This window comes from Sapajus apella, unplaced genomic scaffold (genome assembly GCF_009761245.1).
Source record: "Sapajus apella isolate SASKATOON/1434 unplaced genomic scaffold, GSC_monkey_1.0 scaffold2, whole genome shotgun sequence".
NCBI lineage: Eukaryota > Metazoa > Chordata > Mammalia > Primates > Cebidae > Sapajus > Sapajus apella.
This window is the reverse complement of record NW_022436942.1, coordinates 19,144,563-19,156,117: the sequence shown is the minus strand read 5'-3', so window position 1 is coordinate 19,156,117 and position 11,555 is coordinate 19,144,563. Positions and strand designations below refer to the sequence as shown.

Sequence of the window (11,555 nt, the reverse complement as noted above, 5' to 3'; positions counted from 1 at the left end):
GTAGATGTATGTATTTATGGGACACATGAGATATTTTGATACAAGTGTGCAATGTGAAATGACCATATCATGGAGAAGAGGGTATCCATCCTCTCAAGCATTTATGTTTTAAGATACAAATAATCTAATTACACCCTTAAGTTATTTAAAAATGTACAATTAAGTTATTCCTGACTATAGTCACCCTATTGTGTTATCAAATAGTAGGTCTTATTATACTTTCTATTTTTTTTTTTTTTTTTTTTTTTTTGAGATGGAGTTTCACTCATGTTACCCAGGCCGGAGTGCAATGGCGCGATCTCGGCTCACCGCAACCTCCACCTCCTGGGTTCAGGCAATTCTCCTGCCTCAGCCTCCTGCTGGGATTACAGGCACGCACCACCATGCCCAGCTAATTTTTTGTATTTTTAGTAGAGATGGGGTTTCACCATGTTGACCAGGATGGTCTCGATCTCTTGACCTCGTGATCCACCCGCCTCAGCCTCCCAAAGTGCTGGGATTACAGGCTTGAGCCACCGCGCCCGGCCCCCTATACTTTCTATTTTTTTTGTACCCATTCACCATCCTTACTTCCCGTTCTCAGACTTTTAAATTTCATGATTCAATAAAATTAAAATAACTACAAATCTTGAGGACAGACATAGCATAGCATTGTTACTTTCTATCACCATCATTACTTGGTAGAAAAGCAGGAAGGACACACTCAGAATAAAAGACAGTCCTTTGAAACTTATCAAATCTAGCTTTATGAAAAAACAAAAAAACAAAAAACCAAAAAACCTCACCACATTGTTCTTTTGGAGGTGGGGCATACGCAGTGAACTTTTGTCTCTGACCGGTGACACTCCAAGGACTGGCATTTTGAAACTCCTTTACTACAGATGCGACCTTGGAGGCCCTGGGGGCCCAAAGATGGGATGTTTCCCAGGATATTTCCTGAGCTTGCAGAATGCTGCAACACTTAGAAATGGTGCCAAACCAAGTGACTATTGAGTTCTTGAGTTTGGAACTCATTTTCTTTCTCCAGGCTCCTCCCCAAGCCTCTATCCCTTTCTCCATAGTCCTACCGCTTTCCTATCCTGTTCCTTATGTTGGACTCTTTTCTTTCAGTTCCCTTAAGACTCAAGGTGGGTTAGAGGTGTAGCCCCAATGTGGGAAACCCCACTCAGCTGAGTTCTGAGTAGTTAGGTCTTGTCTGGCCAGGCTATCAGCGTCTTACTTTTGTCCCATAGTGTCTAAGTGACCTTAAACACTCACCAGACAATTGCTGAGCAGAACTTTCCTCTCCTCCTCCCTTCTCCCATCCACCCCGCCCTTCCCCTTGGCCTAGAACCTCAACTCCTGCAGTCCAACTCTGTTGGTCAGCAGAGGCCTGTGACGTGGAGAAAAATCAATTTGGCCAGCTTCTTGGTGGTTCTTTCCAGGGGCTGCAGCAGGAGTCTGACCCAAAGGGAAGAAGGACAAGGAATCTCTGGGCTTGGCACTTCTTTTGTTTTTCTTCCCCCACATCTTTTTTTTTGGGAGTGTTGGGTGGGAGCAGGGGCTGAGGTATTGGGACTCTATCCTCCAATGGTTACTGAGACAGGAAGAAACACACACACTGAACTTGCCTGAAACCCAAATGCAGGTGTTTGCCTTAGATTTCAAAATCTCTCTGGCCTTAGGCATCTCCATCATTGCCCCTCCTCCACTGCTTTCTGACTCCCTTTCTATTGCAAAAATGTTTCCTGCCCACCTTCATCCCATCCTCAACTGAAGACACGAAAATAAGAATTGTGTCTGGTTTTGAATTCCCATAACCCAGAATGGGAGTTTGTCTTCCCTGAAACTGGGGACCTGGTGTGTATCTTTGGGAGACAGGAGAGTACACCTTTGGATGTGGCGGGGGAAGGGAGTAGCCAGAACCTCCCTGACACTCATCTGACACCCACCTCCATAGGACTACAGGCAGCGGTCCCCCAGAAGGCTGAGTGGGTTAGGAGTCCAGCTTCCGTGCGTGTGGGATGTGGGACGCGGTAAGGGGAGAATGAGAAGTGTGACCCCAGTTTGGAGAGAGGACTGTGACGGGTTGGGGGATGCCCTGGAATAAAGTGAGTGGGAGATCTGCTGACCCTTTTCCCTACACAGGCGACAGGCCCATCTCAGTCCCCTTGTCCCTTCCAGGGGGTGGAGTCTGAGGGAGGGACAAACAGGTCGGGGGTGTGGGGGTGGGATGCAGGGAGTGAGTTGGGTGGGGAAGGGTCTAGGGCAAGGTTATCTCCCAACGTTAGGGGTGAGGGAGGGAGGAGAGGGGCGGTGAGGTCCCACCCTTCGGGGGTCGACGTCGAGCCAGCGCCCCCAGCGGAGGGAGCCCCGCCCCCGCTCCTCCATCGCGGCCCCGCCCAGGCCCGCAGCGCTGCGCTGCAGCGCGAGGGGCGGAGAGGCAGAGCGCCGGAGAGGACCAGACGCCCAGGTCGCCCGCATCCCGCTGCCGCAGGAGAGAGACAGTGCGCCCCGGCCCTGCTCCCCAGGCTTCGCCCGGACGCCCTCAACTCTGCCTCCAGAGACCGAGCACCTGTCTCGCCTCGGCCTCAGCTGAGCGCCCCCTCCTCTGGAGCACACACCACCCCTGCAACCAAGAAGTGTCCCAGCCCCACGCCGGCGACGACCATGGCGGAGACCAACAACGAATGTAGCATCAAGGTGCTCTGCCGATTCCGGCCCCTGAACCAGGCTGAGATTCTGCGGGGAGACAAGTTCATCCCCATTTTCCAAGGGGACGACAGCGTCGTTATTGGGGTGAGTGTCGCCCAGGAGGGAATTCGGGGAGGGGGCAGGTGACTGAATCTTTCCCCCACGCAGAGCCGTCGTCTCTGCCTGTCCCTCTGCGCCCCCTCCCCGCCGCTCATCCTTCATCCTCTTCCCCGCAGCCCCTCCTCTCCCCTGCATCAGGATGGCTGGGTGTGGCCTGGCCAGGCCAGCGGCCGAGTCTCCGCAGAGTGCAGGGGGCTACTTCCCTACCATCGGGAGACCCAGCTCCCCTTTGCTGCTTCCTGAAGCATCTCCGCCCCTTAGAGCCAGTCCTGTGTTTTTCTGATGTTTTCCCCTTTTCCACCTCCCCTCCCCTAGAGAAAGCACATCTTCCCTTTGTTATTGGCTCAGATCTCTACCCCCACCTCTCAGGAAGGTAGGGGTAAGACTATTGGGTGGGTTAGATGGGAGGTGAACAGTCCAGGGTCTCTGCAGAGGTGTGGATGGGAGTGGGCTCTAAGATCAAACCCTCCATCATTCCCTAAAGTAGTTATAGCCTGAATTTGTGTGTGTGTGTTGGGGGGAACAGGTCTGATGAAGGGTTTACTGGGAAAGAAATGCATTGATGCCACACCCAGTCCTGGAATCCTAAGATCAGGTCTGCTTTTCAGTCTCAGGTACAGTAGGAAGAGGGTTTCAGATTCCCCAGCTGACCCCCCCAAAGAAAAATGCCCACACCCTGAGATCCTAGTAAGTACTTGCTTATTCATCCTTTCTTTTGAGGATCCAATAAAAAGTAGCCATCCACCTCTACCTCATCAGGACAGCCCTACCCAAGGAGAGTATCTTAAGGGAACCAATATTTACAGTGGGCCTGTTATTCTACACTTGGAAGTAGTATCAATATTTCCATTTTACAGATGCAGAAATTGAGGCCCAAAGAACTCGAATAACTTTCTCAAGGTCATGCTATAAATCCATGGATCTGAACCTCAATCTGTGACTGCAAACCTCCCATCTCTTCCTATCACATTGTGTCCCCAGATTTCTGTTCTGCACCTTCATCTGTAATGGCCCAAAGGGAAATTCTAGGCCTTGTGCACTTCCCCTTTCCCAGGTTGGTAGGGACCTCAGGCTGTGTGTGGGGAGAAAGGATCTGGGGTCGAATCCTGTAGGGCTTGAGGAGTGCTGGGCCAGGAAGCGAAAGTCAGCTTGAGAACGGAGGGGCAGGTGTGAGGGCAGTCAAGGTCAGAGGTGCTTCTTATGTATCTTTATCCACAGTGCTTGGCACAGAGCACCTGGAAACAGGTTTGTTAAAGGAATGAAGGAAAGAAGGGGAGGAAGTCTGGGCCTTCTGAGTCAGTGAGCATGGGACTTTGAGTAAACATATCTCTGGGGAGACCTGCTTGCCGGTCCCCCAGAGCCCCAGTCTGTCACCACCCTGCACCTTTACCCACACCGTTAACTCAGATGAGTGCTTTTGTCTGTGTCTGCGTGTGTGTGTGTGTGTGTGTGTGTGTGTGTGTCTGTGTATGTGTTTGCCACATGGAGAGGGCCTCTGTTTCTCTTTGCTTCAAGGACCTCTCTGGCCCTGCAGTCTGTTCAGTCTGGATGGGCTAAAAACAAACAAAACAACAACAACAACAACAACAACAGAACAATTTCTGGTTCAACTCTGGAGGCCCCTCTCCGAGTGTCCTGGGCAGCCAGCATTAGTTGTGAGAGCCGGAGCTTAAGGTCCCCCGAGACATAACGGCTGAGAAACAGGGGTGGGTGATGATGGGGAGCAAAACTTCTAGGCCCAATTTCCTTGCTCTGAAAGGATTTTCCAGTAAGTCTGAACCAACTCCTTTAGGCTCTCTGAGCGCTGGGATGGGACCGGGGGTGATGTTGGGAAGAGGGGTTGTGGTGTCTATCTGTCAGTTGTTGGCCCAGCTAAACAGGAGAGACACAGTGGGAGGTGGGCGAAGAGGAGGGATGAAAAGAAGCCCAACGCCCCTGCCAATTCAGGTTCCATCTCAGCTCCACAGCTGGAACTTCCTTGTCTGTTTTGCCTGATATCTGTAGGGCTGTACCTTTGTCTTGCTCTGTATCTTCCCTCACCCTAGCCCTCCTTGTCAATCTCTTACTTGAAGATAAATGCTTACAGGGGCCATTTGTCTCAGGCAACACCCTCGGAGTTTGCTTTTTCAGACTTACTATTCATTCGTCATTTAGGGAATGAGGGTTACAGGAGACATGATTTTTAGGAGATCCTAGAGGGTCTCAACAAGGGAAGAAAACTCCTACTCCTTTTTCTCTTTTCTCCTCTAGTTCTCTTTGGGGCCCACCAGGTGGGGAGCTGGCTTAGGAATTAATGGAGGAAGCTGCTTCAGGTTGTCTGGGAAGGTGCGGGAAGAGTGAATGTGGGAGGGAGAATCTTTCCCAATGCAGCCCCTGCTCCTTCCTGTGACTGCTCTCCCCTTCGCCTCTGCAGCACTGCGGCTAGTGCTGAGCCTCAGAGTCCCTTCCCTTCGTGGGCTTTGTTCTGCCTGCTAGAGGGTAGGAGAATAAGCGGGAGAGACAGCTCTGTGTGCCTTTATTCTCCCCCACTCCTCTGACTTCTTCCCGGAACCTGGGGGATGGGGCTTAGCCTAAGTCAATGGCCTGAGTCATAGTAGAAGCGTGTCTGGGTCACTGTCTCTCTGTGGTGCCCATCTTGTTTTGCTCATTGCACACACCATACCCATTTAGGTGTCTCTCTGTCCTCTGCCTTGGTCTTTCTCAGCAGTGTCCCAACGCCTGCTGACTGGGCTGCTGCATCTGTACCAGATGTGGGAGGGATGACAGTGAAGAAACACACATGTGCACACACACACACAAACTCTCTGTCTCTCTCTTTCCCCTTTATTCAAGTGTCCACACCTACCTCCCTCAGGTCTCCCGATGGTTATGTGGGTTCTTATTGCAAGAAACTTGGACCATTGAGTCCCTCACTTGGCAAAGCTAGGTTGGGACCTGCAGGATTATTGGAGGAGAATCAGTATTGTTTGGGGTGGCCTGGGATTTGATATCTGAAGTGGGGAGCAGGGCTCTCCTTTGCTTCGGGGGAGTCTCATAAAGAAAAATGGAGAGGAGAAGTAATGTTCACTATGGCCAGTGTCGCTGCAGAGTTACCATGGCAACAATCCCCAGGGGTGTCACTATGGAAATCAGACCTGGCACTTGAAGTTCAGCTGATGCCAAGTGCTTTACTGAGGGTTGAACAGGTTGATCATCTTTGGACCCCGATCTTAAACCCCCCACCCCCACTTAGCTCTAGTCAGCACACATGATAGAAAATTACAGAAAGGTGCTGGGATACACAAATGGAAGAGGAGACACCAGGGAGGCTCGGAGCGTGGTGAAAGGGGAACAAAGAACCCTGGACTGTGGGACTCTGAAGAGAGGCCCTTAGAGCAGGTTTTAAGGAGCACTCAGACTGCTGGGGCTGGGAGAGAGATTGGATCTCGGGGGCATTCCTAGGAGGAGGAGGGATTCTGTGACTATTTCTAATTAACAACTCACAGAGTCTTTGATTACCTGGAGGTGGAGAGGGTGGATGGGAGAATTGCATACTTCTGAAAATTGGATTGAGGTTGGAAAAGGGGAATGATGAAAGGCTTTAGTTCTGTCTGGAAATACTTGGGAAAATGCCCAATTGTAAGGAGGGGGGATATGGAGGAGGGGAAGGAAAAGCCTTGATAAGGCTCTGACACAGTATTGGCTCTTGAGTTCTTGGATCCCTTTGCAGGGTGGGTCTGGAATCGGATTGCTTGAGTTTGAAACTGTGCTCTGGCATTTCTCCGCCGTGTGACTGTGGGCAAGCTACCTGACCTCTTTGAGCCTGTTTCCTCATCTATAAAGTGGGAATAATAATAGTATCTATGTCCTAGGATTACTGCGAGCATTAAATGAGATGATGCATATACACTGCTTTGTAACATGGCAGGCACACAATAAACTCTCAGTAAGAGTTAGGTATTATCACTATTTTATATGTTATCTCCCCACAAGCTAGCGTTGACAAAATTGGGAACTGGATAACATTTTTCCTTTTTACTAATAGTTTCATCCAAACCTCCAGATCCCAAGTATCTTCTTCTCCCTTCTTTGTCAATATCTATGTTTATTCAACAAATATTTATGAAGAGCCTCTGACATAGTCCTCTATATGTTGCTATAAAGGAATACCCTAGGCTGGGTGATTTATAAAGAAAAGAGATATATTTGGCTCACAGTTCTGCAGGCTGTACAAGAAGCATGGCACCAGCATCTGCTCTGGCGAGGACCTCGGGAAGCTTCCAATCGTGGTGGGAGGCAAAGAGCGAGCAGGCATCACATGGCGAGAGAGGGAACAAGAGGGAGAGCGAGAGGTGCCAGGCCCTTTTTAATAACCAGCTCTCACATGAACTCATAGAGCGAGAACTCACTCATTACCACAGGGAACGCACCAAGCCACTCATCAGGGATCTACCTCCATGTGCCAAACACTTCCCACCGTGTCCCACCTCCAGCATTGGGGATCAAATGTCAACATGAGATTTTGAGGGGACCAACATCCAAACGACATCAGCATCCTGTAGGCCAGGGACTCTGTTTGGTGTTGGGGATTTAAAGGGAATGCCTGCCTTCAAGAAAATCTGGATCATGGTTGTGATCCCCAACCTGTGGTGTGGCTTGGGCAGAGGCAGGGAAGAGGAACATCAGATATGGCTTTTGCTAATATAGAGAGTACAGAGAGTTTGCTAGTGTAGAGAGTTACACTCCCCCGGATTCTGATAAGAAACCTCCCACAACATGCTACAATCTGATTCAGAGTAATTGTGTGTTATGAGAGCTGTAAATAATGGTGGTGCTTCCCGTGTGTCTACAGGCAGGAAAAGTGGAAGACCACTGGTCTAGTTATTTTCATGAAAATCAGTCTACTCTGGGCACACTGCCCACAGGTTAGCCTTGCTCTACAAGGAGCAGTAATTTTTTAAAAAATCGGACACAATTAATTCATCCTGAGTATAATCAATAGTCAATTTACAAAAATTAGCCAGGCATGGTGGAAGGTGTCTGTAAACCCAGCTACATGGGAGGCAGAGGCAGGAGAATCGTCTGAACCTGGGAGGCTGAGGTTGCAGTGAGCCGAGATCACGCCACTGCACTCTAGCCTGGGCAGCAGAGTGAGACCCCATCTCCAAAAAAAAAAAAATTAAATTAAAAAAAAAAAAAAAAGAAATTGGCCAGGTATGGTGGCTCATTTCTGTAATCCCAGCACTTTGGGAGGCCGAGGCAGGTGGATCACTAGGTTAGGAGTTCAAGATCAGCCTGGCCAACATGGTGAAATCCTGTCTCTACTAAAAATACAAAAATTAGCCCGGTGTGGTAGTGGGCATCTGTAATCCCAGCTACTCGTGAGGCTGAGGCAGGAGAATCACTTGAAACTGGAAGGTGGAGGTTGCAGTGAGCCAAGATCTCCCCAACTGCACTTTAGCCTGGGCGAAAGAACAAAACTCCATCTCAAAAAAGAAAAGAAAAGAAAAGAAATTTACATTTTAAAAGGAATAAAAATATCTTAAAGAAATAAAGAGCTAGACCTGGAATTTTAGAGCCCAGCTAAGAATAAAGAAGTAGGTAGCAGGCCTTCCTGGAAACCCTGAAATCATATCTCATGTCACATGGCTTTCCCTGCTCAGGAGTTTACTAAATGCAGCAATTTTTGGCTCTTGGGTATCTTTTAGACTCACAGATCTGAGAACATCTCCCTTCCTCCCTCTCTGCTCTTTTCTTTATTCCCAGCCTAGACTAATGTAAAGGGGTTCCTAATGAAAAGGGGGTATAATTGGCTTCAGCATTTGGAGAGCGCTCTCCATTTTAATGCGTCTGTGGAGCCTTCTAGAATCCTGTAACTGGGAATGTTTTGAGGGAGTGTGTGTGGGGGCTGGGGTGGGGTGGTTGGTGTGTTGGTGCCTATGTTTGGTGGGTAGGGGAGGGGCAAGGTTGGCTTGAGAGTTGCATTTAATCCCCTTTGGCTGGATGCCTGGCTTCATGAAACATGGATAGATTGTTGGGGGAGAAGAGATGAGAAATCCAGTCTCATCGTTTCACATTTTTCTGCTGTTTTATATTCTGGCCTCACTGGCAGCTGATTAGATTGTGCCCACCCAGATTAAGGGTGGGTCTGCCTTTCCCAGCCCACTGACTCAACTGTTAATCTCCTTTGGCAACACCCTCACAGACACACCAGGGAACAATACTTTGCATCCTTCAATCCAATCAAGTTGACAGTATTAACCATCACAAGCCCACCCCTTGTCAACTTGAACCCATACACATCTCCCGAGATCATATAAATCTTCAAATAAAGACAATAAGGTCATAATTTTGCCTAATATAATACAACTATCCTTTGTACAACCAGAAACACACCAATCCCCAACCCAAATGCTATTACAGAAAGTGAACAGTACTTAAATGGTGATTCGAAGTCAATAAGTCTTTTGTCACATGATAAAGGAACAAGGAAATTAAAAAAAAAGAGAGATGAGCCGGGCGCGGTGGCTCAAGCCTGTAATCCCAGCACTTTGGGAGGCCGAGGCGGGTGGATCACGAGGTCATGAGATCGAGACCATCCTGGTCAACATGGTGAAACCCCGTCTCTACTAAAAATACAAAAAATTAGCTGGGCATGGTGGCGCGTGCCTGTAGTCCCAGCTGCTCAGGAGGCTGAGGCAGGAGAATTGCCTGAACCCAGGAGGCGGAGGTTGTGGTGAGCCGAGATCGCGCCATTGCACTCCAGCCTGGGTAACAAGAGCGAAACTCCGTCTCAAAAAAAAAAAAAAAAAAAGAGAGATGAGAGGCATTGGCCTGAAACAGACATATTTTGTTTGTTTCTGTTTCTTGGCCACTAGGTGAGAGAAACATTGAGGTAGATTACAATTTAAGAATTAATTACAATTCAAAATTAAGGTAGATTTTTCTTTAATACATTAAAAATAATGTAATTACAACACTAATACATTTTAATTGTTAACATAAAGACAAAGAAAAGCACACAGAAGAAGCTGAAAATCACCCAGTATCCTACCACCCCAAAAAAGCAATTAGTAATTTGTGTATTTGTCCAGTCTTTTTTTCTGCATATATACATGTTAATTTTAATAAAATGGTATCATAAACTATATATTGTTTGTAGCCTTTTTCCTCTAAAAAATATTATGACTATTTTGCCATTGTTAAATATGGCTACATAACTTTATTATTTTACAATTTTTTTTTGAGTTGGAGTCTCACTCTGTCACCCAGGCTGGAGTGTGCAGCAGCGTGATCTTGGCTCACTGCAACCTCCTCCTCCCGGGTTCAAGCAATCCTTCCACCTCAGCCTTCTGAGTAGCTAGGATTATAGGCTTGTACCACCATGCCTGGCTGTATTTTACAATTTTTAATTTAACCTTCAAATGTCTTACCCACACATGTGACAAAATGCAAACAATATGGAAAGGTTTATACTGTTTCCTTCTCCTTCTCACCCCTCTTTTCCAGCCACACGGTTCCCCTTTCAGAAGGCAGCTTCCTGGGGATCTTTCCAAAAACGTACCATACATTTATAAGCAAATACATATATACATGCATACCTTTTTTTTACACTAATGGTAGCATATTATGCATCCCATTCTGCACCTTTAAAAAAATTAAAAAAACAGGGCTGGGCGAGGTGGCTCATGCCTGTAATCCCAGCACTTTGGGAGGCTGAGGTGAGCGGATCACAGGATCAGGAGAGTGAGATCATCCTGGCCAACATGGTGAAACCTTGTCTCTACTAAAAATACAAAAATTAGCTGGGCATGGTGGCGTGTACCTGTAGTCCCAGCTACTAGGGAGGTTAAGGCAGGAGAATCGCTTGAACCCAGGAGGCAGGGGTAGCAGTGAGCCAAGATCACGCCACAGCATTCTGGCCTGACGACAGAGTAAGACTCCATTTTAATAAATAAATAAATAAACAAATAAAACAAAAATTAGCTGGGCATTATGGCAGGCAGACAGCTACTTGGGAGGGTGAGGCAGGAGAATCTCTTGAATCCAGGGGGCAGAGGTTGCAGTGAGCCAAGATTGTGCCACTGCACTCCAGCCTGGACGACAGAGTGAGACTGTCACAAAAAACAAACAACAAAAAACCATACAGGGCTGGGCATGGCGGCTCACTCCTATAATCCCAGCACTTTGGGAGGCTGAGGCGAGTGGATCACCTGAGGTCAGGAGTTCGAGACCAACCTGGCCAACATGGGGAAACACTGTCTTTACTAAAAATATAGAAATTAGCCAGGCGTGGTGGCAGGAGCCTTCAATCCCAGCTACTTGGGAGGCTGAGGCAGGAGAATCGCTTGTGCCTGGGAGGCAGAGGTTGCAGTGAGCCTAGATAACGCCACTGCATTCTAGCCTGGGTGACAGAGCAAGGTTCCGTCTCCTCAAAACAAACAAACCAAAACAAAACACTGAGTCCTGGAGATCCTTCCACATCAGCACATAAAAATTTATCTCGCCAGGCGTGGTGGCTCATGCCTGTAATCCCAGCACTTTGGGAGGCTGAGGCGGGTGGATCACGAGGTCAAGAGATCAAGACCATCCTGGTCAACATGGTGAAACCCCGTCTCTACTAAAAATACAAAAAATTAGCTGGGCATGGTGGCACGTGCCTGTAATCCCAGCTACTCAGGAGGCTGAGGCAGGAGAATTGCCTGAACCCAGGAGGCGGAGGTTGCGGTGAGCCGAGGTCGTGCCATTGCACTCCAGCCTCGGTAACAAGAGAGAAACTCTAT

The 11,555-nt window shown here is 48.3% G+C and overlaps 1 protein-coding gene across 1 annotated transcript in view; it reads left to right on the top strand.

Annotated features, from left to right (window-relative positions):
* The first annotated feature begins 2,302 nt into the window (after positions 1-2,302).
* Positions 2,303-11,555, top strand: part of KIF5A (kinesin family member 5A) — a 37,972-nt gene continuing 28,719 nt past the window's right edge. The window contains exon 1 of the mRNA XM_032289321.1: positions 2,303-2,778. Within this exon, the coding sequence (XP_032145212.1) occupies positions 2,650-2,778 (129 nt within the window). The 5' untranslated portion in view covers positions 2,303-2,649. The remainder of the gene's footprint in view (positions 2,779-11,555) is intronic.